At 35.7% G+C, this 23,538-nt stretch overlaps 1 protein-coding gene across 6 annotated transcripts in view; it reads left to right on the plus strand.

Moving 5' to 3' along the window:
* The first annotated feature begins 3,619 nt into the window (after positions 1-3,619).
* Positions 3,620-23,538, plus strand: part of HLTF (helicase like transcription factor) — a 51,814-nt gene continuing 31,895 nt past the window's right edge. For 4 of the 6 annotated variants that reach the window (XM_078432257.2, XM_078432259.2, XM_078432258.2 and 1 more), the window contains exons 1-9: positions 3,620-4,000; positions 5,122-5,329; positions 12,756-12,922; positions 14,405-14,538; positions 15,324-15,421; positions 16,986-17,060; positions 17,221-17,412; positions 20,284-20,379; positions 23,435-23,507. In XM_078432257.2, coding sequence (XP_078288383.1) covers positions 3,981-4,000; positions 5,122-5,329; positions 12,756-12,922; positions 14,405-14,538; positions 15,324-15,421; positions 16,986-17,060; positions 17,221-17,412; positions 20,284-20,379; positions 23,435-23,507 — 1,063 coding nt within the window. In that variant the 5' untranslated portion in view covers positions 3,620-3,980. The remainder of the gene's footprint in view (positions 4,001-5,121; positions 5,330-12,755; positions 12,923-14,404; positions 14,539-15,323; positions 15,422-16,985; positions 17,061-17,220; positions 17,413-20,283; positions 20,380-23,434; positions 23,508-23,538) is intronic. The other 2 variants (XM_078432262.2, XM_078432261.2) reach the window with 2 other exon arrangements.

A 23,538-nucleotide genomic window follows, 5' to 3' on the forward strand; every position in this document is an offset into this window, starting at 1 on the left:
ACAAAGTTAGCAGTTCAAGCATGATATTAATATATTCTCATCCTAAAGTTTCATCTGTTTATGAACTTGAGTCTCTTGGAATTTCTAATTCTATTAGGTCAGGAGATTAAATTCCTCCAAATATGTATTCAAATGCTCTTTTTTTCTTCAAATCTGAGAAATGTGTTTGACATTTTGCAGGTTTTTTTAACTTTCTAAAGGATGGCAAGTTAACCTTAATTTTGGATTAGCCTATGTATGGTTGTAGGATGCAGCGGTTTGGTGAATTGTGATGATGACTAAAAACTGATTTGCTAATACTATATAGTTTACCACATTAAAAAAGTATTTTTCATAATATCTAAAGTATATTTAGAGTTGAGGTTTTGTTTTTTTAATTTTCCAGCCATAAAGGAGGCAGAAAAATTTTCACCAATCCTTGCAGTATTCATTAAAATAAGAATTTTCACCATGGCCATGACAAGAACCCTAAATAATTCCATGGCCCAGAGTTGTGCTTTCCTGAAGTTAGGATCCCAGACAGGCCTGATTCTTCAGCAATTCTGGTCTTCTGCTGAGTAGGAGCATTAGTCAAGGCCTGAAGGAGGAGGAAACAATTATCTCCTGAGAAAGCCTTCTGTAATCTGGAACACCACAGATTTCTCAGAATGGGAGTTGAGATCAGAGTGTCTCCTGGTTCTTGATGAAACAATTCAGTCCGATCAAGGACACACACCTGGGAAAATGACTGGCTTCTGGAAACAGTGTTATTCTGGTATTTAGGAATAACCCAGCTGCTGAGCACCAGGAAATAAGATTCAATCAACTATATTTCTTGTTAAATGCTAGAGACTCATTAGATAATAATTCTATTTCAATAATAGTAACGACAGAGCATTTATTGAGTGCTTATTTCAAGGCAGGCACTTGATATTCATTATATTATTGAAGATTTTTATTTGGCATTTTATATTACTTCCTCTGCCCTGCCAGCTGATGTACACAGAAATCTGCCCCAGTATCTGTTGGGGTCCTGATTAAGTCTGAGAAAATTCTGTTGTAAATAAGCCACAAAAGATTTTATCTTTGATCCTTTCCTCTGTATTCTGTATTAAAAAAAAAAAAAAGTTCAGAAATAGTATTGTATCAGTGTTAATTTCTTGATTTTGAAAATTGTACTTTGGGATGAGCACTGGGTGTTGTACGGAAACCAATCTGACAATAAACTTCATATATTGAAAAATAAAAAAACAACAAAAAAGAAAATTGTACTGTGATTATGTATATTGTTAAAACAAATGGGGTAAGAGGTATGAGGGAACTTTTTGTACTAATTTTGCAACTTTTCTGTAAGTAACAAAAACAAAGTTGAAACACTTCATAATTTTTTTTTATTTAAAAAAAATTTTTTTTAATGTTTATTTATTTTTGAGATTTATTTTTGAGACAGAGAGAGATAGAGCATGATGAACGGGGGAGGGTCAGAGAGAGAGGGAGACACAGAATGGGAAACAGACTCCAGGCTCTGAGCTGTCAGCACAGGGCCCGACGCAGGGCTCGAACTCACGGACCGCGAGATCATGACCTGAGCTGAAGTCGGCCCCTTAACCGACTGAGCCACCCAGGCACCCCACTTCATAATTTCTTTAATACAATTTAGTTTATATTTTTTATAATTTTCTTATGGCAAAAGGGCAATACATTTTCAATACAGAGAACATTTTACATGCATATTATAAAAAAGAAGAAAATGAAAATCCCCTAATTCAACCATCTAGAGGTATCTGATATAAATACCTAGGTATAAATTCACTGAGGTATGTGTATATGGATGTGTAGTAGTATGTATTAATTCAATCACGGACTCCATTTGCAGAGATAATGCTTTGTATTTTTTTATTGAATTTAATTTCTCTTACACCTTCAGTTTGCCTAATGGGAGGTAACTTAGTCACTTCCAAGTAGTTTGGGCATGTTAAGATTTGAAGTCAATTGAATACAGGTTTCAGATTCAGTCCCCATTCTGTTACTCTTTAGGGGGCTTATGTTTGGGTTCCATTCACCTTCAGCAGGCATCGACTACCGATATAACTTGTCCCACCTCATCTTTAGGCACCAGCCTCCTGCTTCTGTTGGCTAGAACTATGACCTAGTGAAGTCCTCCAGCCTTCACAGAGCTGGAGAGTCACTGGGGACTGTCGTAAGATTTTGAAAGGCTGCCATTGAGCCCTTTAACAGAGCCCCTTTATTAGCCTTTATTCCTTTATTGCCTTGGCACATTTCTCATCTCTTAAGACTCCAAGATCTGCAGAACCTTGAGGCTACAATCTGGAAAATAAAACATAGCTTCCTTTTTTAATGGGATCTCAGAAATTATTGAGCTATCATCCCTCCCTTTGTCATGCTTGGCCCAGGGTGATGGATGGCATTCAGGCCCTTTCCCTAAGATACACTTAAGAGATTTACTCTATAAACTGTCATATGTCATTCCTGAAAATTCTCCTCTTCTATTGAACTTTGTCACTATCTCCATATGGGTGAACAAAGCAAACAAGCAAAACACATCATATATAGTCTTCCCGAGCCTGTTAGTTATGACATAAACTTGGAAGTTTTTGTATCATAGCAAGACTTTTGGAAATTAAGATTCTTAAAGTTGCTGCAAATTACATTTCTCTTTCCACTGCTGGTTCATGCTTACAGGTGATAGTTTAGGAAAACGAACAAATGGCTCTTGAAAAACTCATTGAATACCCCTCATCGTCTGCTGTTGGAAGAGTAAAATGGACTACTCTATGAAGGGCAAATGTCAACATCGCTCACATTCACAAATACATTTCCTCTGATCCTGCAATTCTCTTATTAAACTTACGGACCCCTAAGTGCAGTTCAAAGTCACTATCAGCTTCCTACTCTGGTGCAGCTCCTGCACCAGTTAAAAGGCCGGCTGAATTAGCCTCTTCTAGGCTCCCAAGGTGCAGAGCCCAGCCTTGCCAGCCCCGCAGTTGCAGCCGGGCCCCCTGGCCAACCCACCCCAAATCCAGTTCTCCTCTGACTGTCCTCAGACTTGTTCACAAAAGCCAATCGTGGAGCGCAGTTCCTCCTACAGTTCCTTAAGGAAAATAGGCTTCTTCCCACTATGCACCTGGGCAGCGACGTGCTTCAGGTGAAGCTGGTCCCCCTCACCACTCCCAGCAATCACCAACAAAGTTATGCTATGCCTTTAATCTACTAGAAATGAAAATTTTCCTTAAAAAAAAAAAAAAAAATGCAGGAGGTTCTCCTGAACTCCGTATGCTCAGATTCGATAGCGACACTTCAAATGAATAGTTTGAGGGCAAAACACTCAGGGTTCGCCACAGGAAGTGAAGGAAAGTAACTCCATGCTATCTCCAGAGCTCGGAAAATCTCGGGGCTTATTTAGAAGACTCCGTCACAGGTCACATCAAATGAGGAAATTAGAGGCAGGATGAGGTAAGGCCTGAAAAAGGGGTCTGAGACGTGAGGCCCGGGGCAAACAGTGGAAAAGAGAGTCGTCTCCCTGTGTTTGAACCAAGGGATCAAACAAAACGCAGACACCGCCAACACGCCACGCGAGCTCCAAGGGCCGCGTGGCTTTCCCGCGCGCCCGCCTTGGGGGCGGGGAAGAACCCGGATGGAACCGCCCCTGCAGCCGGGACCCCCTACAGTCTTTGAATCCCTGCGTGGGGCGGAGTTGCCCTCCTTTCTGTGCTCTGATTGGTTTTTTTTCCTAGGCCCCTTCCTCGCGATTGGACTTTGCCAATGTCAGTCACGAAGCGTCGCTGGTCCCCCAGATTGTTGCTAGAAGGCGACGGCGTCGACGTTTGACTAGCCTCGCGTCTTCCAGTCGTGCGCTTTTCCTCAGGCGCTCGGAATCTGCCCTGGGCTTCTCGGCTGTGGGGCCTGTAGGGAGGCGTATCGAGGCGGCTCGAGAGCGATTTGGGGCGCCCAGGCGTTCCGCTCGTCATCCGCTCAGCGCCATGTCCTGGATGTTCAAGAGGTGAAGGGGGCGGAGGGGGTGGGGCGTAGGGGGTAACGGCCTGTCGGCGTCCCCAAATGAACCTGACCTTCCCCGCGTTCCCTTCGAGCTCCCTTCGCGTTCCCAGTGCAGCTTGTATTCGTCCTGCTGGTGGCTCGTATCGCCGCGGGAGAAATAAATGCATAGCCTTGGCTGGAGAGGGGAGGCTCCTCTGGCGAGCCTCATGCCAGGGCCTTGGGGAAATCTCTCTCAAGGGCTGTGGTGGTCCTGGGGTTCAAAGCTCCTCTCTTTAGCCCGGACCTTGATTGAGCAAACACCGGTTAGATGCCCCCTGTGCGCTAGGCGATGTGCTCGAAATAAAGGGCCGATTAAGACAGCCCTTGTCCCCCAGTACCTCACAGTTTATGTGCATTCTTAGGCATGGAAATATGTATTTTCAGTGGAGCCAGAAGATTAATGTACGGCGTAAAAGGAAAACGCGGGGAAATAGCTTCCATCTGTTCTTGGCAGAGTGGAAACTTCCTGGAAGCGCCTCAGCCGGCTTCCTCTTATTTTCCATTTTTCAGATTGGTTTACACGCCTATTCCTGAAACAGTTATCCATGAGGGGTTTGAGGATACCCTTAAACCAACGGAGTGGGAAGCTTGAGTTCAGCTTCCCGTGATGGCGTGGTTTGGGTGCCTGAATAAAACAAGGGTTCTGTTTGGAGAGAATTAAGGTAGTGGATGCTCGATTTATCTGTAACGATATTAATAGCTTCACGTATAATAATAGTTCTATATTTGCAAGCCTTTTCTAGTTCAATTTCTGTTGAAATTCGGTATGTAATTAGAGTTACAGACATCACATACATCGCAATTTAAATAGATGGTCTTCACTAGGAAGGAGATTTGCAAACCCTTGTTGGAGTTTTCATTTTGAGTACTTGGTGGGTAGAAGAGGCATTACTGAACAGGTAGGGTTCTTGGAAACCTTCCCCACTCCACACCCTGCTTTACCCAGAGAAACTCTATCAATATGCGGCAATTCCCACTAAAGATTTAACATGTTGAAATGAGAAAACAAATGGCCAAAAATCTAATATCGTCTTTGGGAAATACTTGATTAAATATTGTATCGTTTTTCTGTGCTTTTTTTAATAGAGATCCTGTTTGGAAGTACTTGCAGACTGTCCAATACGGAGCCCATGGAAATTTTCCACGCCTCTCATATCCAACTTTCTTTCCCCGTTTTGAATTCCAAGATATTATACCTCCAGACGATTTCCTAACTAGTGATGAAGAGCTAGATTCAGTTTTATTTGGAACTTTGAGAGGTCATGTAGTTGGACTACGCTATTACACAGGAGTAGTGAGTATAACATTAGATATTAAGATGAAATATACTTAGAAGATAATATCTAGAAGATAAGAATTGGAAGGTGGCTTTATAATTAATACTTATTTTAAGTAATTAGAGTGTATCTGAGCAAGAGATAACAAATAACCTAATGACTAATTGTTTTTTTCCTTTTTCTGGGCACTTGTATCCTGTTTATAATATACAAAACACTTTTTCCTATATGGTCTCATTTGATGGCTGCAATGATTGTGTGGCAGATAGGACATCTATTATCCGCCCCCCCCCCTTTTTTTTTTTTAATTTTTAGAGAGAGGGCACGAGTGGGAGAGAGGGGCAGAGGGAGAGAGAGAGAGAGAGGAGAGAATCTTTACCAGGCTCCACTGGGTGCTTGATCCCATGACTCTAGGATCATAACCTGAGCCTGAAATCAAGAGCTGGACGCTCAACCAGTTGAGCCACCCAGGTGCCCCTATTAGCCCCTCTCTGTAACTGAGGAACTGAAGCTTAAGAAGATAAGATGATTTGTTCAGGAAGTACAGATACTAGGTACATTTGCAAAGTGACTTCCAAGTCAGTTCTTTGCCTTCTCTTGTGTCCCTCAGGATGTTTCTGTACTCTAATATTTTTAATTTAGGAAGATTAATTCCTACTAGATAAGGGAATTATCTGTTTTTAGGTCCTTTTTTTTTTTCCTTTCTGTAGTAAGACTGTCTCCCAGTTTTTCTCCCTACGTCTGTCTTTCTGTGTCTCTGTTTGCAGTGTGTATGTGTATGTGTGAGAGTGTGTGTGTGTGTGTGTGTGTGAGAGAGAGAGAGAGAGAGAGAGAGAGAGAGAGAGGTAGTATATAGGACTTTCTCTGGTCAGTAATTTTCTTTGTTATGGTTATGTAGTATGTTTCTGTGCTCTTTGGATGATATGTCTCTAGTTTTATTTTTTAACTTTTTAGGAAATGTTTTAAACGTGTGAAAGTAGAATAATGTAGTAAACCACATACCTGTGATCCAGATTCAGCAGTTAAAAAATTTTTTGCACATTTGTTTCATCACTTTTTCTTTTTCTTTTATCCTTTAGTCCTAAAAATCTCTATTGTATTAGTTTACATCCATTTAATTCAGTATGTATCTCTAAAAACATTCAGACTTCTCTTGTCATTTTCATACTTAACAAAATAATAATTTCTTATTACATCCAGCAACTAATCCATAATCTGTTTTCTTGATTGTTTAAAAATGTCTTTTTATAGGTCATTTTTTTAAAAATTGGTATCAAAGAAAGTTCATACATTACCTTTGGTGGTTATGTTCCTTTTCTTCATGTCATTGATTTGTTGCAGAAACTACATTTGTTTTGTGGGTTGCTTTTTTTTTACTTTTTTATTTTACATTTTTTGTGCTATGCAAGGTTCTGCATTTGTCAGTTCTTCTATTCCCTCATATTTTTCTTATGTCAAAGCTTCTCAAATAATTTTTTGGTTGTCTGAAGCATATTCTTAGGAAATTCTTTGGGAAAGAATTTCATGATATGGATTTGTCTAGTGTTTAATTCTCCTGTATTTTCTTTATATTGCAGCTTCTTAGATTATTTTGTAATTGTCTGAAATGTGTTATCTAGAAGATTCCTTAGGAAAGAACAAGATTTCCTGAATTTTTGTATGTTTGTAATTGTGATATTTATACTTAAAGAGCACTTTCGGCTGAATATAAAGTCCTTGACCCATATGTTCTCTCCATGATAATTTGATGTTGCATAAATGTTGCTGGTGAGAATTCTGATACCAGCATGATTTTTCTCCCATATATAAGTGAATTGGAAATTTTTGCCTTGATGACTAAAGGGCATTTTTCATAAGCTTGAAGCCTAGTAGTTTTATTAAGGTATGTCTTATGATTGCTCTGTAACTTCATTTTCTTCTATTTCACAAAAATTTTCTTTAATTACAGTTTTAAATACTTGCTTTGTCCTTTAGGGACCCCATTCTACTCTGTATGTATTAGATCTCTTCTGCATATATGTATGCCTGTGTATGTGGTTATTTCTTTCTCTGAAATACTTTCATATTTTTTTCACTTTTTAATTTTTCGTCCTTTATTTCCCTTACCATGTTTTCCATAAAGTCTGTGGACTTTTGTGTTCTTCTTTAGTTTTTAATTCTGAAATAGTTTTTCATTTCTGATTTTTTCCTGAAGTCAGTTCTTATCATGTCCATCTCTTCTTTAGTTCTCATATCCATCTCTGAGCTTTCCTATTTCTAATTTGTGTTTTTTTCAAAAGTTAGATTGTTTTCTAAATTATTTTAAGCCATTGTGAAATGCTAGATTATGGTTGTTTCTGATCTCAGAACATTCACTATTTGTTGATCTTAGAATAATTTCTATGACACTGGTAAGCTAATGTAAATGTGGTAAGCTCATTAAAAGTAATCATCGCTTTTTTAATTTTTCAAAATGTATTTTATAGGTAATACATATTCATTATTTTAAAATGGCTAAAAGAAAAAGCACTAAATCTTCTTGTAGTCTACCATCCTGGACCATAACTTACTCATTTTATTTTTCTACACTTTATTCTGTGAGCATATGCATGTAAATTGAAATCACGTTATGTATTTAAAAAATGAGATCATAATAAGCCCATTACAGTGATTATCCTTCTTTCTCTTGGTAGAATATTAGGAATATCTTTTCACATCAATACAAGTCTATATGGTACCTTAAATTTCCTTATTGATGGACATTTTGGAGTTAATCATTATTATGAAAATGTATTGTAATAAAAATTGAGGTATTTATCTGTTCATACTTACTATTTTCAACTTTTTTCCAGCTCTATTGACATGTGGTTTACATGAGAAAATGCACACATTTTTAAGTATATTATTCTAATAGTTTTGACAAATACATATATGTGATAATCACCATTCCAGTCAAGGTATAGATTATTTCCATCATCCCTGAAAGTTCTCTTGTGTCTTGCTGCAGTCATTTCTGCTGTACCTGTACTAACAACTACAATCTAAGTTTGTTGTTATTGATTAATTTAGCTTGTTCTGGAACTTTATATGCATTAAATCAAACAGTGTGTACCTTTTAATTCTAGCTTCATTCAAACTGCGCATGATTCAAATACTTATTGAGTCAATTTTGGCAACTTATATTTTTAAAGAAAAGCATCTATTTTATTTAAATCTCCAAATGTATTGCTACAGAGTATTAGTAACATTTATACTTGAAAATATTTTAAGTGTGTTTATGGTTATATACAGGTCTTTATTCTTTGTGTTCTATATTTGTGTCTTGTTTTTTTGTTTTGTTTTTAAGAGAGAGAGCCCAAATGAGGGAGAGGGACGGGGGGGGGAGTGAGAGAGAGGGAGAGATAAGGGCAGAGAGAGAGAGAGAGAGAAGGGCAGAGAAAGAGAAGCTTAAGCAGGTTCCATGCTTGGGGTGGAGCCCGAGGAAAGGCTTGATCCCATGACGCTGGGATCATTACCTGAGCTGAAATCAAGAGTTGGACGCTCAACTGACTGAGCCACCAAGGCACCCCATATATTTGTGTCTAGTTTTTATTGATTAGCCTCGATAGAGATTTATATGTTTCATGTTTTCAAGCAACCTTTCTTGGATTTTTTTTTTTCTGGTTATTATTTTTCTTTGTTCATTCGTTTTATATTCTGTTATCCTATTTTCGTTTTATTTTTAGATATTTGATTTGAACTTGTAATAATTTAATACATTTCAATCTTTTAAACATTCTTCAAAGTACTGCATTGACTGTATCATTTAAGTTTTGATATATAACGTTGGCATTGCTAATTTTTAACTTTTTTTTAAGTGTGTTTTTGGTAAGTTCATGGTTAAAGTTTTTATATCTAGACGCATCAAAGTGTTTTATAATAAAGTAGATTACTTCTTTCCTATTCTGAAAGTATTGTTATGATTAGTTGTAATTCTTTTTGTTATTTTAATTTTTTTTTTTAAATATGTCCTTTCTTGTCTTGGTGCTTGGACCATGTTTTCTTTGTTTTTATAGTCTCCAAAATTTTGATTTGTATGTATTATATTTTACTTATTTATTTTAAATATTTATTTTATTTATTTTATTTATTTTGAGAGAGAGGGAGAGAGAGAATCCCAAGCATGCTCCACATTGTCAGTGCAGAGACTCACACAGGGCTTAAACTCACAAACCATGAGATCATGACCTGAACCAAAACCGAGTCTGATGCTTAACCTCCTGAGCCACCCAGGCACCCCTAACTGGAATGTTTTAATTTCTCCTGTACTTTTGAAGGATAGTTTTATCCGATATAGAAATCTTGGCTGAAGTTTTTTGAAGCACTTTGAAAAGTTATTCCACTGTCTTTTGGCCTCTGCTTTCTGATGTTAATCTTACTAAGGATCCCTTATAAATGAATTGTACCTCTTGTTGCTTTCAAGATTTTTTTTCCACAGCTTGACTATGATGTGTCTGGGTTTGCATCTCTTTGAGGTTAGTTTATTTGGAGTTTGTTGCACTTCTAAGTAAGATGTATAGATTAATGTTTTTTATCATATTTGGGGGAGTTTTTGGCTATTATTTCTTCCCCTTTTCTTCTCTTCTGAGACTCAGTATGTGAATGTCAGATAGGGTTGCTGTTGTCCCACAGGTCTCTGAGGCCTGTTCATATTTCTTCATTCTTTTTTCTTTCTATTCCTCAGACTCTGTAACTGTTCCTCAGACTCAATAATGTAACTGACCTGTCTTGAACTTCATTGACTCTTCTGCCTCCTCATATCTGCTGTTGAGCCTCTCTAGTGAATTTTTTGACTTTATTATACTCTTGACAACAGAAATTCTATTTGGTGAGACCTACTTATTTATTGTGCTTTCTCCTTTAGTACATGGTTTTCTTTAGGTTTTTGAACATACTTAAAATTAAAATTTTTTTTCTAGTTAGGGCAAACACCTGTGCTTTCTTAGGGATAGTTGGTAGCTTTTTTCCTATGAGTAAACCATACCTTCTCATTTCTTTGCATGTCTCATTTTTTTGTTGTTGAAAAGTGGACATTTAAGGGCGCCTGGGGTGGCTCAGTCGGTTGAGCATCCGACTTTTGCTCAGGTCATGATCTCCCAGTTTGTGGGGTTCGAGCCCCGCATCAGGCTCTGTGCTGACAGCTTGCTCAGAGCCTGCAGCCTGCTTCGGATTCTGTGTCTCCTTCTCTCTCTCTTTGCCCCTCCCCCGTTCATGCTCTGTCTCTCTCTATCTCTCAAAAATAAATAAATGTTAAAAAAAAAATTTTTTTTAAAAAGTGGACATTTAAAATAATGTGGCAGCTGTAAAAATTAGATTCTTCATCTCCAGAGTTGTTTGTTGTTGCTGATTTTGGTAATTGTTGCTTGTTTAGTGACTTTTCTGAATTAACCCTGTATAATCTACTGACGTCTTTGCATGGTTAGCTTAATGGTCAGCTTATGATTATACCAGAGCCAGTACATCTGTCAGTCTTTAGTAAGAGAGGGTCTGTACATCTGTCAGTCTTTAGTAAGAGAGGGTCTGTACATCTGTCAGTCTTTAGTAAGAGAGGGTCTGTACATCAATCAGTATTTAGTAAGAGAGGGTCTGTTTGCATTTGAGGCACTCCTTCAGCACTCAGCCAGGCAGTTGACAACTCTGCCTTAACCTTCATGTCCTGGTTGTTCAGAACCTCAAGTTTATCCAGAGGTGAGAGCTCAGGGTCTTCTCAGGTCTTTTCCTGATCATGTGTACAGCCCTATGCATGTATATAGCCCTATGCTTGCATATGGCCTTCTACATTCCCAGGAATGTATTGGAGCTTTTCAAAGCCCCTATGAACATCTTAGTCCTCAGCTTTCCTTTTAATCCTTTTGGTTATTGTATTGTTTACTCCACTTGTTATCCACTGCCTATAAAATTGTTTTTGACCAACATTCACCCAAGGGAGTTTTTTTGTGGTGGATGAGCTGAGAGATCAAAGAGAAATCACTGCAGGTGGGGATCTTCTGGAGCACCTTGATACAGGTCAAATAATGACAGTTCTTTGGGAATGAATCTTTGAAAGATTCTGTTCCATTATACTCCCTCCAGTGACTGCTAGACTACACCAAGAATTTTCATAGGTTATTATTTTTTTTTAATGTTTGTTTATTTTTGTCTGGGATGGGGGCAAAAAGAGAATCCCTAGCAGGCTCCGTGTTGTCAGCGCAAAGCCGGAGGGGCTGTACCCCATGAGCCATGATGAGATCATGACCTGAGCTGAAATCAAGAGTCAGGCATTCAACTGGCTGAGCCACCCAGGCACCCCCAGAAGATTGTTATTTTTAAAGGCTATCATGCAGCTGAAAGCTGGAGATGGTACTAGGGCACTAATGTTCAGCTGTTTTTCTTCCTTGTTTTTTTTTTTTTTAATTTTTTAAAAATATTTATTTTTGAGAGAGAGACAGAGACTGAGTGGGGGAGGGGCAGAGAGAGAGAGAGGGAGACACAGAATCTGAAACAGGCTTCAGGCTCTGAGCTGTCAGCACAGAGCCCGACATGGAGCTCGAACTCACAAACTAGGAGATTATGACTTGAGCCGAAGTTGGATGCTTAACCAACTGAGCCACCCAGGCGTCCATCAGTTGTTTTTCTTGAATTAACACCCCTGCCCAGGGTTTCTCCAATATTTTGGCTGGTTTCCAGATGTCTGGAAAAGTTGATTCTGACCATTTCTGTCAGTTTTTTCATTGCTTTTATGCAAGAATTTTCAAAAGTCCTTACTCTTCCATTTTCAATGATGTTATCTTCAGCTAACTTTTAGTCAAGTGAAATCAGAAACGGCATGAGTTGAAGGTTGGATATGTTTTCTTATTCAGATCCATTCTGACTTATAATTAATATCTTTTCCCCTTTTAGAGTCTGGAGAAATCAGACTTAGGAACCAGCCTTCCTGGATTTAAATTCTAGCTCTGCTATACTACTAGCTTTGTGACTTTGGGCAAGTTACTTAACTTTTCTATGCTTTAGTCTTCATCTGTAAAATTGGGTGTAATGACAGTATCTACCAGTAGTGTTGTGAGGATTTAAAAAGTCAAATCTCTGTTATGTACTTAGAATAATGGTATGTAATAAGCACTCCATAAAGATTACCTGTTTCCAGAAGTTATGATGTTGAAAATTTTAGATAGTGTGAATCTTTTATTTAGTTTTGATTGTATCTTTCAGATATCAAGGATTTGTTAACTTCCCAGTGAATGTAAGTTAAAAAAATGTTGTAAAAGAATCATTATAAAATATACTTTTTATATTACAAGTATGAATCCAAGAAAATACATATTTCTTATATGAAGTGTTATTTGGTAAGCATTAAAAAATGAATGGAAATCCCAGATAAAGTTTGATGAAGAAAGCTCCTATTGTATGTTTATTATTTATAATAATATCTGTTCATTATTTCATTAGGTTAATAATAATGAAATGGTTGCATTACAACGGGAACCCAATAACCCCTATGATAAGAATGCAGTTAAAGTAAACAATGTGAATGGAAATCAGGTTGGCCATTTAAAGAAAGATCTAGCAGCTGCTTTGGCCTATATCATGGACAACAAATTGGCACAAATTGAAGGGTAATGTACTTTCAGAGTTTAGTTTTAATAATTGTAAGTTGCAGTCTTTGAATTTGTTAAGAGTCAGTATAGTTGCCCTGACATCTTTTGTCACTGTGCCTTTAGTATGTGTTCAATTAATATGTTAATTATTTTCTCATCTGCCTCTACTACCTTAACCATGAAACAACTGTTCTTTCACTTTCCTATTGAATTATTACCACAGAGAAAAATTGACTTTGCTCAGATATTAGGAAGCCCACACCATCTGTCCAAGCCTTTTAGTGCATAGTTTTGGGAGTTGGGAACTGTTTGTTTAAACCTGAGGTGGTAAACTGGTAGCCTGTGATCATATGTAGGTGCATTTCATTTTGCCTACATGTTTTACAATTTTTCGTTTATTTCCAGTATTCAAATACCTGGATACCCTACATTTTATACAGGGTAACTTTTTCCCTAATGTAAAAATTATTTATGAATATTTCTGTTGACAAATGGCAGATCTGACCTTCATTTTCACAGGACATTAGTTGACTGAAACAGAGTAGCAGCTCCTGCTTTAATACCCTGCATAACGCCCTTACTGCCTCTCCCAGTTCTACCACTTCTTTTTTTTTTTTTTTTTTTTTAAACTCCCAGTCTCCTTGGTTACCTTTTCTCTTTTAGGCATTTAGTTTGTGATCTCAGTTGAAGTATGGAATATTGAGGATATGAAAAGGTGAAGTTTGATGATAAATGTTCAGTAATATCTTCTCACTTTGTTTTCTCCAATCTCAGTTTATTAAATTTTTCAGATACTGAGAATAAACTTTTAGTGAATCCTTGATCAGAAAAACAGTTGACCCTTGAACAAAATGGTTTGACCTGCCTGGGCCCAATTATATGCAGATTTTTTTTTTTAATAAATGCAGTATAGTAATGTGAATGTATTTTATTTTCCTTATGATGTTGTTAATGTTTTCTATAGCTTACTTTAAGAACACAGTATGTAATTCCTGTAAACTACAAAATATGTATTGTGTTGTTGGTAAAGCTGCTGGTCAATATTAGGCTATTAGTTGTTTTGGGGGAGTCAAAAGTTATATGTGGATTTTTGATGGCACCAGAGGGTCAGCGTACCTAAACCCCATGCTGTTCAAGGGTCAGATGTAATTCTTGCAATTCAGTCCCCATTCTCAGAATAGTTGCTACCTATAGTGGTTCCTTTAGTGAAAGCTCCACCTTCTCAATTAAATTTACTATTTTACCTGTCTTATAATCTCAGTTTTAGGCTATTCTGCTTTATTCCATCTTCTCCGTTTCTTCTGGCTTTCTATTCCTAAAAACCACTCATTTGTTCTGGTTGTTTTTGATCCTGTTCCCTGTACTTTTTCTGTCTTTCTACTTTGCCCAAATAGTTCTTTATTTTACTTCTTTGCAAAATTAAAATGCAACACTTCTAATATTTAATAGTCACATTCAGTTCTAATTCCCTCCTTTTTTTTCTGCCTTTAAATATAATAGGGTCGTTCCTTTTGGTGCAAACAATGCTTTTACCATGCCTCTCCATATGACTTTTTGGGGAAAAGAAGAAAATAGGAAAGCGGTTTTAGATCAGTTAAAGAAACATGGATTTAAATTGGGTCCTGCACCAAAAAGTAAGTTTAGGGTTTAAGCTTCTATTATTTTGATATCATAAGATGCAGGAATTGTAAAACATTTTTTCTTGAGTGTGGCTAATAAATTTGTGTTGAAGGCTCTGAGTTGTAACTTTTCTCAGGAATCTTTTTATAAGGAAATCCCTGAATTTTTTTCTCTTTATTTTGAACTAATTACAGATTTATAGGAGGGAGTATGTGTGTTCGCGTACACGCACACATATGTACAAAAAGGTCCTATATTCCCTCCTCTAATTTCCCCCAATGATAATATCTGGAAATCCCTAATTTGCAAGTATTGTCTTTGATAAATTATAGACAAAAAGAATCTCCCAATAGCGAATGAAGTAGAAGTATTTATCTGGCAAGAGTTTGTTCAAATAATGTGGAATTATTTTAATAATGTATTTTTTAAATGACTTTTATTTTTTATTTTTTTTTAATTTTTTTTAATGTTTATTTTTGAGAGAGAGAGAGACAGAGTGTGAATGGGGGAAGGGCAGAGAGAGAGGGATTCACAGTATGTGAAGCAAACTCCAGGCTCTGAGCTGTCAGCACAGAGCCTGACACGGGGCTCGAACTCACAAACTGTAAGATCATGACCTGAGCCAGAGTCAGAGTCTTAACCCGCTGAGCCACCCAGGTGTCCCTGAATGACTTTTAGTTTTTAAAAAAATCTTTGAAATATATTGATTTTTTTTAATGCAACTTATACAAGTTCTAAAAGTTACTTACTGAAAGGTAATTCATTTGGTGATTTTATTATTTTCATTTGTAAATTGCAGCTTTAGGATTCAGTTTAGAAAGTAGTTGGGGCTCTGGAAGAGCTGGACCAAGCTATAGTATGCCAGTTCATGCTGCAGTACAGATGACAACTGAACAGGTATGCTTCTGTTTTATAATCTTAAAAGTAAATGTTAAATGTTGAAGATTGATGTTTAAAAGAATAAGATAAATATGTATATGCTAGTATTTGTGATCTTCAGATATATTAAGTTATGAAACATGCTGTAGAATAAATAGAATATATATTAAAAACATTTATGTAAAAGGAAAGTAATGATAGGTAATGCATACACATTCATACATATTTTAAAACACATGCATTGTTGTATAGATAGGCATGGGATGTTTTAGTATGTTTTAATATTTTTGTATTACATGAAATTTTTTTAATGTCCAAATATTAATTTTAAAAAATTGAAGCTTGAAACTTTTCATTCAATAAGGTTGCAAATGGAATGCAAAAAGAAATTAATTCCAAATCTTAGCATTAGTATAGTTCTTACTTTGTCTAATTTGTGAGCTAAGATACTGTTAGGCTGAGTTAACTTAGAAAAAAAGATGTAAAATAAATCAACGGAGATTAGTCTATAATTCACATCAAATCTTTTTTGTCTTTACCCATCCGTGTTAGCCTTTTTGTCTAATTGCAGTTGCCATATTTTACCTGATCATTCATTATTAGTAGGGCTTGAGCCTGTGCTAATGTTTTTATTTATTTTTGAGAGAGAGAGCATGAGTGGGGGAGGGACAGAGGATCTAAAGTGGCCTATGCACTGACAGCAGCAAGCCAGATGTGAGGCTCAAACTCATTATCTGTGAGATCGTGACCTGAGCCCAAGTCGGCTGCTCAACTGACTGAGCGACCCAAGTGCCCCTAGACTAGATCAATTTAAAGAACCAGCTAAATTAGTGTAAGATTGAAATCATCTCTTAATATTTTGTAGCACATAGCAAGTTCTTTGTTTTAGTAATAGTAAATGAAATGTCTTTGACATGAAAAAAGTCAAATGTGCCTGGTAGGATCTGCCAAAATGGTTTGAATACAACTAATAGGCTCATAGAATTTCAATGGCAGAAGGAACCTTAGAGACACTCTAAATCTAAATTGTCCCTTTCATTTTACAGGAATAAGATAAAGGGCCATAAAGGTTAAGTCTCTCACCCAATGTTGTATATGGGTTAGTTTGTGATAAAACTGGGACAAGCCTCAGATTTCTCTCTTCTGTATTCTTTTGATTCTAACACGGTTACCTTAAAAAAAATTTTTTTTTTAATGTTTATTTATTTTTGAGAGAGAGAGAGAGAGACAGGGCATGAGCATGGGAGGGGCAGAGAGAGGGAGACACAGAATCTGAAGTAGGCTCCAGGCTCTGAGCTGTCAGCCCAGAACTTGATGCTGGGCACAAACTCATGAACTTGTGAGATCATGACCTGAGCTGAAGTCAGTTGCTCAACAACTGAGCCACCCAGGCACCCCTATGGTTAACCTTTTATACCCAAAGCACCTATTCATACTGCTTCAGTGAACAGTGTAGCAACTCAAAGAATATTTTAGGTACCTTTTGGTATTCAAATCTTTTAGTTAATTAAATGATTTGAAAAGTCTGAAGTGAGATTATTTTAATTTGTTTCATGATGTTTCTTGGTATTATTTGTTGTAGCTTAAAACAGAATTTGACAAATTGTTTGAAGATTTAAAAGAAGATGATAAAACTCATGAAATGGAGCCAGCTGAGGTACTGAGCCAATATTTTCTATTTAAAACTATTTGGAATTTTAAAATATGCTGTGTATCTATATAGTTTTTAGCACAAGATCAAGTGTTTTCCAGAATCTACATGGGGGAAAAAAAATGATTTGTTTTATTTCTATTTAAGACATTCCGTTTTTTTATAGGCTGTTGAAACACCATTGCTTCCACATCAAAAACAAGCTCTAGCTTGGATGGTTTCACGGGAAAACAGTAAAGACCTTCCACCGTTTTGGGAACAGCGAAGTGACTTCTACTACAACACAATAACAAATTTTTCTGAGAAGGATCGACCAGAAAATGTCCATGGAGGAATTTTAGCTGATGATATGGGTTTGGTAATTATTTTTTTCTTGAATTAATTTTATTTTATTTTATTTCTAAAAAAAATTTTTTTTAATGTTTATTCATTATTGAGAGATAGAGAGAAACTGAGCATGAGCAGGGGAGGGGCAGAGAGAAGGGGAGACACAGAATCCGAAGCAGGCTGCAGGCTCTGAGCTGTCAGCACAGAGCCCGACGCGGGGCTCGAACTCACCAACCGTGAGATCATGACCTGAACCGAAGTCGGCTGCCCAACCGACTGAGCCACCCAGGTGCCCCTTGAGTTAATTTTATTTTGTAATTATGATTTTATAGAAGTAATTTTGAAGTCAATAGAGATATGAATATGTTGGTGTCAGTGTGGGACTAGATTTCACTTTCAGTATGGAACAGTTTTCTCTAAGTCTTTTCACTTAAAATGTGGCTACTTTTTTTCTTTTGGTTTGTTTGGTTGATTAGCAATAATGTGTAAACATGTGTTTCTCAGTTTTCAAATTCAAGTAGATTATCTTTCATGGATTTTCTTTAAAAAAAGGGAAAGACAACAATGTTACATGAAACTGTATTCTATCATAGTATTGTGATATACAGAGTATTAAATATACCTTTATGATGCCTTACACCAGCAGTTTTTATACTTTTTGGTCTCAGTAACCCTTAATACTCTTAAAAATTTTTGAGGATTTCAAAGAGCTTTTTGTTTTTGTGAGTTATATCCATATTTATAGTATTAGACATTAAAACAAAAAAATATGTTATTTTAAAATAATAGTTAATAAATACATTACTTGTTAACATAAATAGTGTATTTTTAAATGAAAAAGGACTATTCCAAAACAAAAGTAGTTTTGATAAGAATGGCATTGTTTTACATTTTTGCAAATCACTTTAATGTTTGGTCTAATAAGATGAATTTTGAATTGTCCTAACTGCTTATTCATTCAGTCTGTTGTAACATGGTGTTTTGGTATAAGTACATAACGAAGATTAGTTCTCATGCAGATATGTAGTTGGGAAGCAGGAGGAGGATTTTAATAGCCTTTTTAGATAACTTTTATAATTCTTTGATACAACAGTGAAATTAAGCAAGTATTAGTTTATTAAAGGTTAGTAGTTACAATGTAGAATTTAAAAATGGTATTAGAATGGTTTTGTATTCTGTTCCATTAAAATTCATTGGTTTAGCTTGCCCATTGAATGGATATTTTAATCATGCATGATTTTATAACATCAGGCATTGCTTATTTAGAAAATATTGGTTCATTGAGTTACACACATCTGCCAGATGTTGATGCATTTCATTGTATAGGATCAAAAGTTTACACTCTGATATTACTGCTGATCATATTAGGCATTTATATTTTGGGAAGCTGCCTGTGCTCATGGTGTCAGATATAAGTGTTCCAACATTCTAATTTTTGCTTGAAAGTTCAGATCTTACCATTAACAACAAATTTGTTTATTTGCCCTTCAAGATAGCCTTACTTTGTTCATTTTTCAAGAAAAAGCCTACCACTCAGTCATGAATAACTGGTTATTGGTCATTCTTTCAAGTAGAAATAATGAAGCATGAAAGAGTGATGATGCATGGTGGTGCATGGTGGCTAGTTGAGGCTGTAACCTCAGTCTCACAAGTAATGTTTCTGTAGATAATCCTCATATTTTGGTGTGCAACAGAAGTAATTTATATGTATTTCCCATCTTGTTATACAGAATATTAAAAAGGTGTGTACTTGAGGCAAGATTTAATAAAATTCATGTGTACTGCTTCATCAAGAATATTCTTACAGGGGCGCCTGGGTGGCTCAGTCGGATGAGTGTCCGACTTCAGCTCAGGTCACAATCGCGCGGTCCGTGAGTTCGAGCCCCACATCAGGCTCTGGGCTGATGGCCCAGAGCCTGGAGCCTGCTTCTGATTCTGTGTCTCCCTCTCTCTCTGCTCCTCCCCTGTTCATGCTCTGTCTCTCTCTCTCTCAAAAATAAATAAACGTTAAAAAAAATTAAAAAAAAAAAAAAAAAAGAATATTCTTACAGAACATTCTTAAAATGAAACTGGCTTTTTTTTTTTTTTTTTAAACTGTGAGTATGTGGCAGCTAAAAATACAATGTATAATGTAGTGCCAATGGCTTTGATTCATGCTAAGGCACCAGCAGTTTTACCCACAACTCCCTTTTGTGGCATTACTAAAGATATAACACAAATAATGTCTTGGTAGTATTATGAAAATAGATTTGACTGCACATACACTCCTGAGAGGGTTCTGGGAAATCCTAGGGCCTGTGGACTACACTTAGAAAACTGCTGCTTTAACTTTTAAAATTGCCAGAGAGTTCTGTCTGTGTTGCTAATTACAAATTCAGCTATGGAAAATAATGAAAGATTATGTGTTTTTATTTAAGAAAAATGCATAAGAAACACCATGTCCTTTATGCTTGATAAGTTACAGGTTTTAAGTATTACAGTTATCTTTAAATGAAATAAAATGATTATATCATGTGCATATTGGAATTACTAACCATTTTAAATTAGCCCTGAACTACATGGCAAGCAAATAGCTGTAGTTTCATGATAAAGCTATTAGTTCAGAGTTAAATGTAAAATCTTAGGACAGCAATCACTTAATAGAATGACATTTCTCAGGGATGCTTATAGTATTTTATGGAGTACATCATTTAATAATTCTTAATAATACAGTGTGGGAAGGCATTTCCTAATCAACAAAATGCTTTTACTAATACACAGATTATTTAATACAATAGTATGTTCCTATGGCCTTGAATACTATATAATATTTGCTTACTTGATTTTTAAATTGGTTTTAGAATGTTCTATGGCCAACTGAGTTTCAGAATCTGACCATTTGTCTTTTAAAACATTTTTTAAGGGCAAAACTTTGACAGCCATTGCAGTAATTCTTACCAACTTCCATGATGGCAAACCTCTTCCTGTTGAGAGAATTAAAAAAAGTCAACTGAAGAAGGTAAAGTATTAGAATGTTTTCTCCGAAGTCTCTGGTTCATTATAAGACCTTTTAATTTTACCATTAAAAAATAATTTGCCAAAAAATTGATAATATCCAGTGTTTTCAGAGAAATGGTGAGAGGCCTCTCTTATGTGTTGCTGATAAGAGTGAAAGTTGGATACTAAATTCTTGAGGGTAATTGGGTAATATATATCAAGAATCCTAAAAGTGTTTATAATCTGTGATTCGGTAATGCCATTTCAGAGAAACTGTGTAAGAAAGTTATTAGAAATGCATTTTTTTCAGAGATAGAAAAGTACAAATCTCTCCCCCGAACCCCAGCATTATTTTAAAGGCACAAAAGAAACTACTTTCAATAAGGTAACAGTTATGTTAATAAATAGTCATAAAATTTAATATTATGCAACTACAAAATCCTGTTCTTTGAAGAATACTTATTTTTATGATATTTTTAGTTTAAAAAAAAAAAGGCCAGGTACACATTTATGAGTTGAGTCCTCATTTTGGAAAGGCATATTTATGTATGTCTGAATATAGTCATACACAGTGCTAATTGTGTCCTAGTGATGATAACATGGGTAACTTTCTTGGTACTTACCTAATATATATTTTTACACATGACATACAAACACAATATATTTATATTTAGTTTCTAAGAATTAAAAGTGAATTCATTTTAATGGAAAAAATAAATGTTAGAATGAAACAATTGTTTTTCATTCTCAGATGAAAATCCAAAGAACTTAAAGTAGGAAACAGCTGAGAAAATGGCATATGCAAAATACCTCTTTTTTTTTTTGTTTGTTTGTTTTGGCTTTTCTAAGTTTTTCTTTATTTTTTTAAGATTTATTTGAAAGAGAACAGGGGAGGGGCGGAGAGAGAGAATCCCAAACAGGCTCTGTGCTGTTAGCACAGAGGCCGACATGGGGCTCAAACCCATGAACCATGAGATCATGACCTGAGCTGAAACCAAGAGTCAGACGCTTAACTGGCTGAGTGACCCAGGTGTCCCGTAATTTTTTAGTTTTTAAAGAGGCTGCATATCAGTTTCCTGCCACTGCTAGTTGCATTTTCTTCTTTGTACTTTTATTGGGAGTTTAACTCTGTCATTTGAATGTCTGAGATTCAACTGCTTACCATGAGTAGTTTGATGCTTTACATCCTGTTCTTCCTAATTTGGTAATTAAAACAGAAGAACATCACCTAAGACTATACTGACAGCTTCGGTAGCAATTAATGCCTTAAAAAATTATCATCAGTAAGGCTTTCCCTCCCCACCACCCCCTGCCCCAGAATCAGCCATGCATTTAAGGTATTGTGTTTAAGTAGGAAGGTTTTAGGATATTTAGTTTGCCACATTCCTTAAAATTGAGGCTAAAAATGTGATTTCTAGCTAAGAATTTATTGCAACAAAAATTACACTGTTTTAAATAAATTTAGATATTCCAGGCTTACAGAGTGAAATGTCACTGATTTAAGTTCCATTAGATTGGAATGTAGTATGATTTAATAGGCTGGACTTCGTAGGTTTACATTTGAACTCTCAGAAGAAAAAACTTAGCAAAATCATTTAATATAAAACAGTAACATAAAGGACATTTTTTTTTATCATTTAATATAAAACAGTAATGTAAAGGACATCCACATTTATTTGTGGATGAATCTCTAGATTCTTTTTTCCATGTTGTTAAATATAAATGGTTGTACTAATTATTGAAGAAGACTAGGTATAACATTTGATGAGAAGCATTTTTAGCATCAGTTTCTTGCACTGGGTGTTGTATATAAGTGATGAATCACTAAAATCTACATCTGAAACTAATATTGCACTGTATGTGAACTAACTGGATTTTAAATAAAAACTTTAAAAAAATCCATTTGTCTAGCTTGTAAGAAAAAAAAAACAATGGTGTAATACTGCTATAATAAAAATGACAATTTTGGATTGTAGTGTATCGTATTTAATATTTAATGGCTGTGCAGTCTTAATAAATATTTGACATTGGTTAAAGTAAAAATACCCTGAGCTCTGAAAAAAAAGATAACTTATTTATCTAAAATAATTCCTCTAGTTACATTTTTCTACCTGTTGTATTTTAGATTTTCAACATATTTAGACTCATACCGTTAGAAGGAGATGGATCTTTTCAACTACATTTTTAGTAAAATTTAACTCTGGGATTCTATAAGATGTTTCAAACTTTATTTTTTTTAAACTAAAATCAAACTATCCATTATTTGCCCTAATCTCAGCAGAAATTACTTTTTACTCTTGACCACCAGTTCTAATCTCCATTCAATATGACTTCATCACCTCTCTTTTTCAATGGGAAGAATTAAATTCAAACCAATTGGCATTTGTCATTCCTCCCTACAGAATCATTAAGTCAAGAATTAAAGATTGGAGGAACCCTTCCCATTAGAATCATTTAAAAATATTTTTACAAAGAGATATAAAATTGTACTTTTATAGAAGTTTTTGTACACATGTCTGCATTGATACATTTTGAACCAAAGGGATATACATGAAGGGTAAAAGAAAAAGTCCGGGCTGGCAAGAAAATCCTCAATAGAATATGATAGAATAGAATATCCTAGTACTCTAGGATCTGTACTATTGCATCTACCCCCTGGGAGTTCCAGAGAACAAGGATGGCAATGAGGGCCTCATTAAAGATAAGTTATTTACTGAGTAGGGACTCTTGGTTTGAAAGTTTGTAGTCTGAGAATTACTTTTAATTCTAAAGTAAATTCCATTTCACAAGTGTTTCTTACATTAATGAATATGCCATTTATAACTGAGTTTTGTTATTTGTATTTCTTTTGAACAGATAAAGACCAACTAGTGTTCACTTTTGAGATAGCTGTGAAAAAATTTTTAATTGGTTTATTTTTCCTCTTCACTTAATGCATCTCCCCCAATTGCCCCAGAATGGGATAGCAATATAAGTAATCTTTATTATGTAAAGCAAAGCAGTATAAAATAGGATGCTTTTTAAGTTTATTTAAAACTGACAGCAGTGCTTTGTAAGAAATATGCCTTTTCATCCAGGAGTGTAATGTTAACGATCAAACTATGAAACTTGGAGGAAATACCAGTGAAAAGGCAGATGGACTAATCAAAGGTAAAGTTTACTTTTGAACCATGACCCCATA

The sequence above is a fragment of the Panthera onca genome, chromosome C2 (genome assembly GCF_046562875.1).
Source record: "Panthera onca isolate mPanOnc1 chromosome C2, mPanOnc1 haplotype 2, whole genome shotgun sequence".
Classification (NCBI taxonomy): Eukaryota; Metazoa; Chordata; class Mammalia; order Carnivora; family Felidae; genus Panthera; species Panthera onca.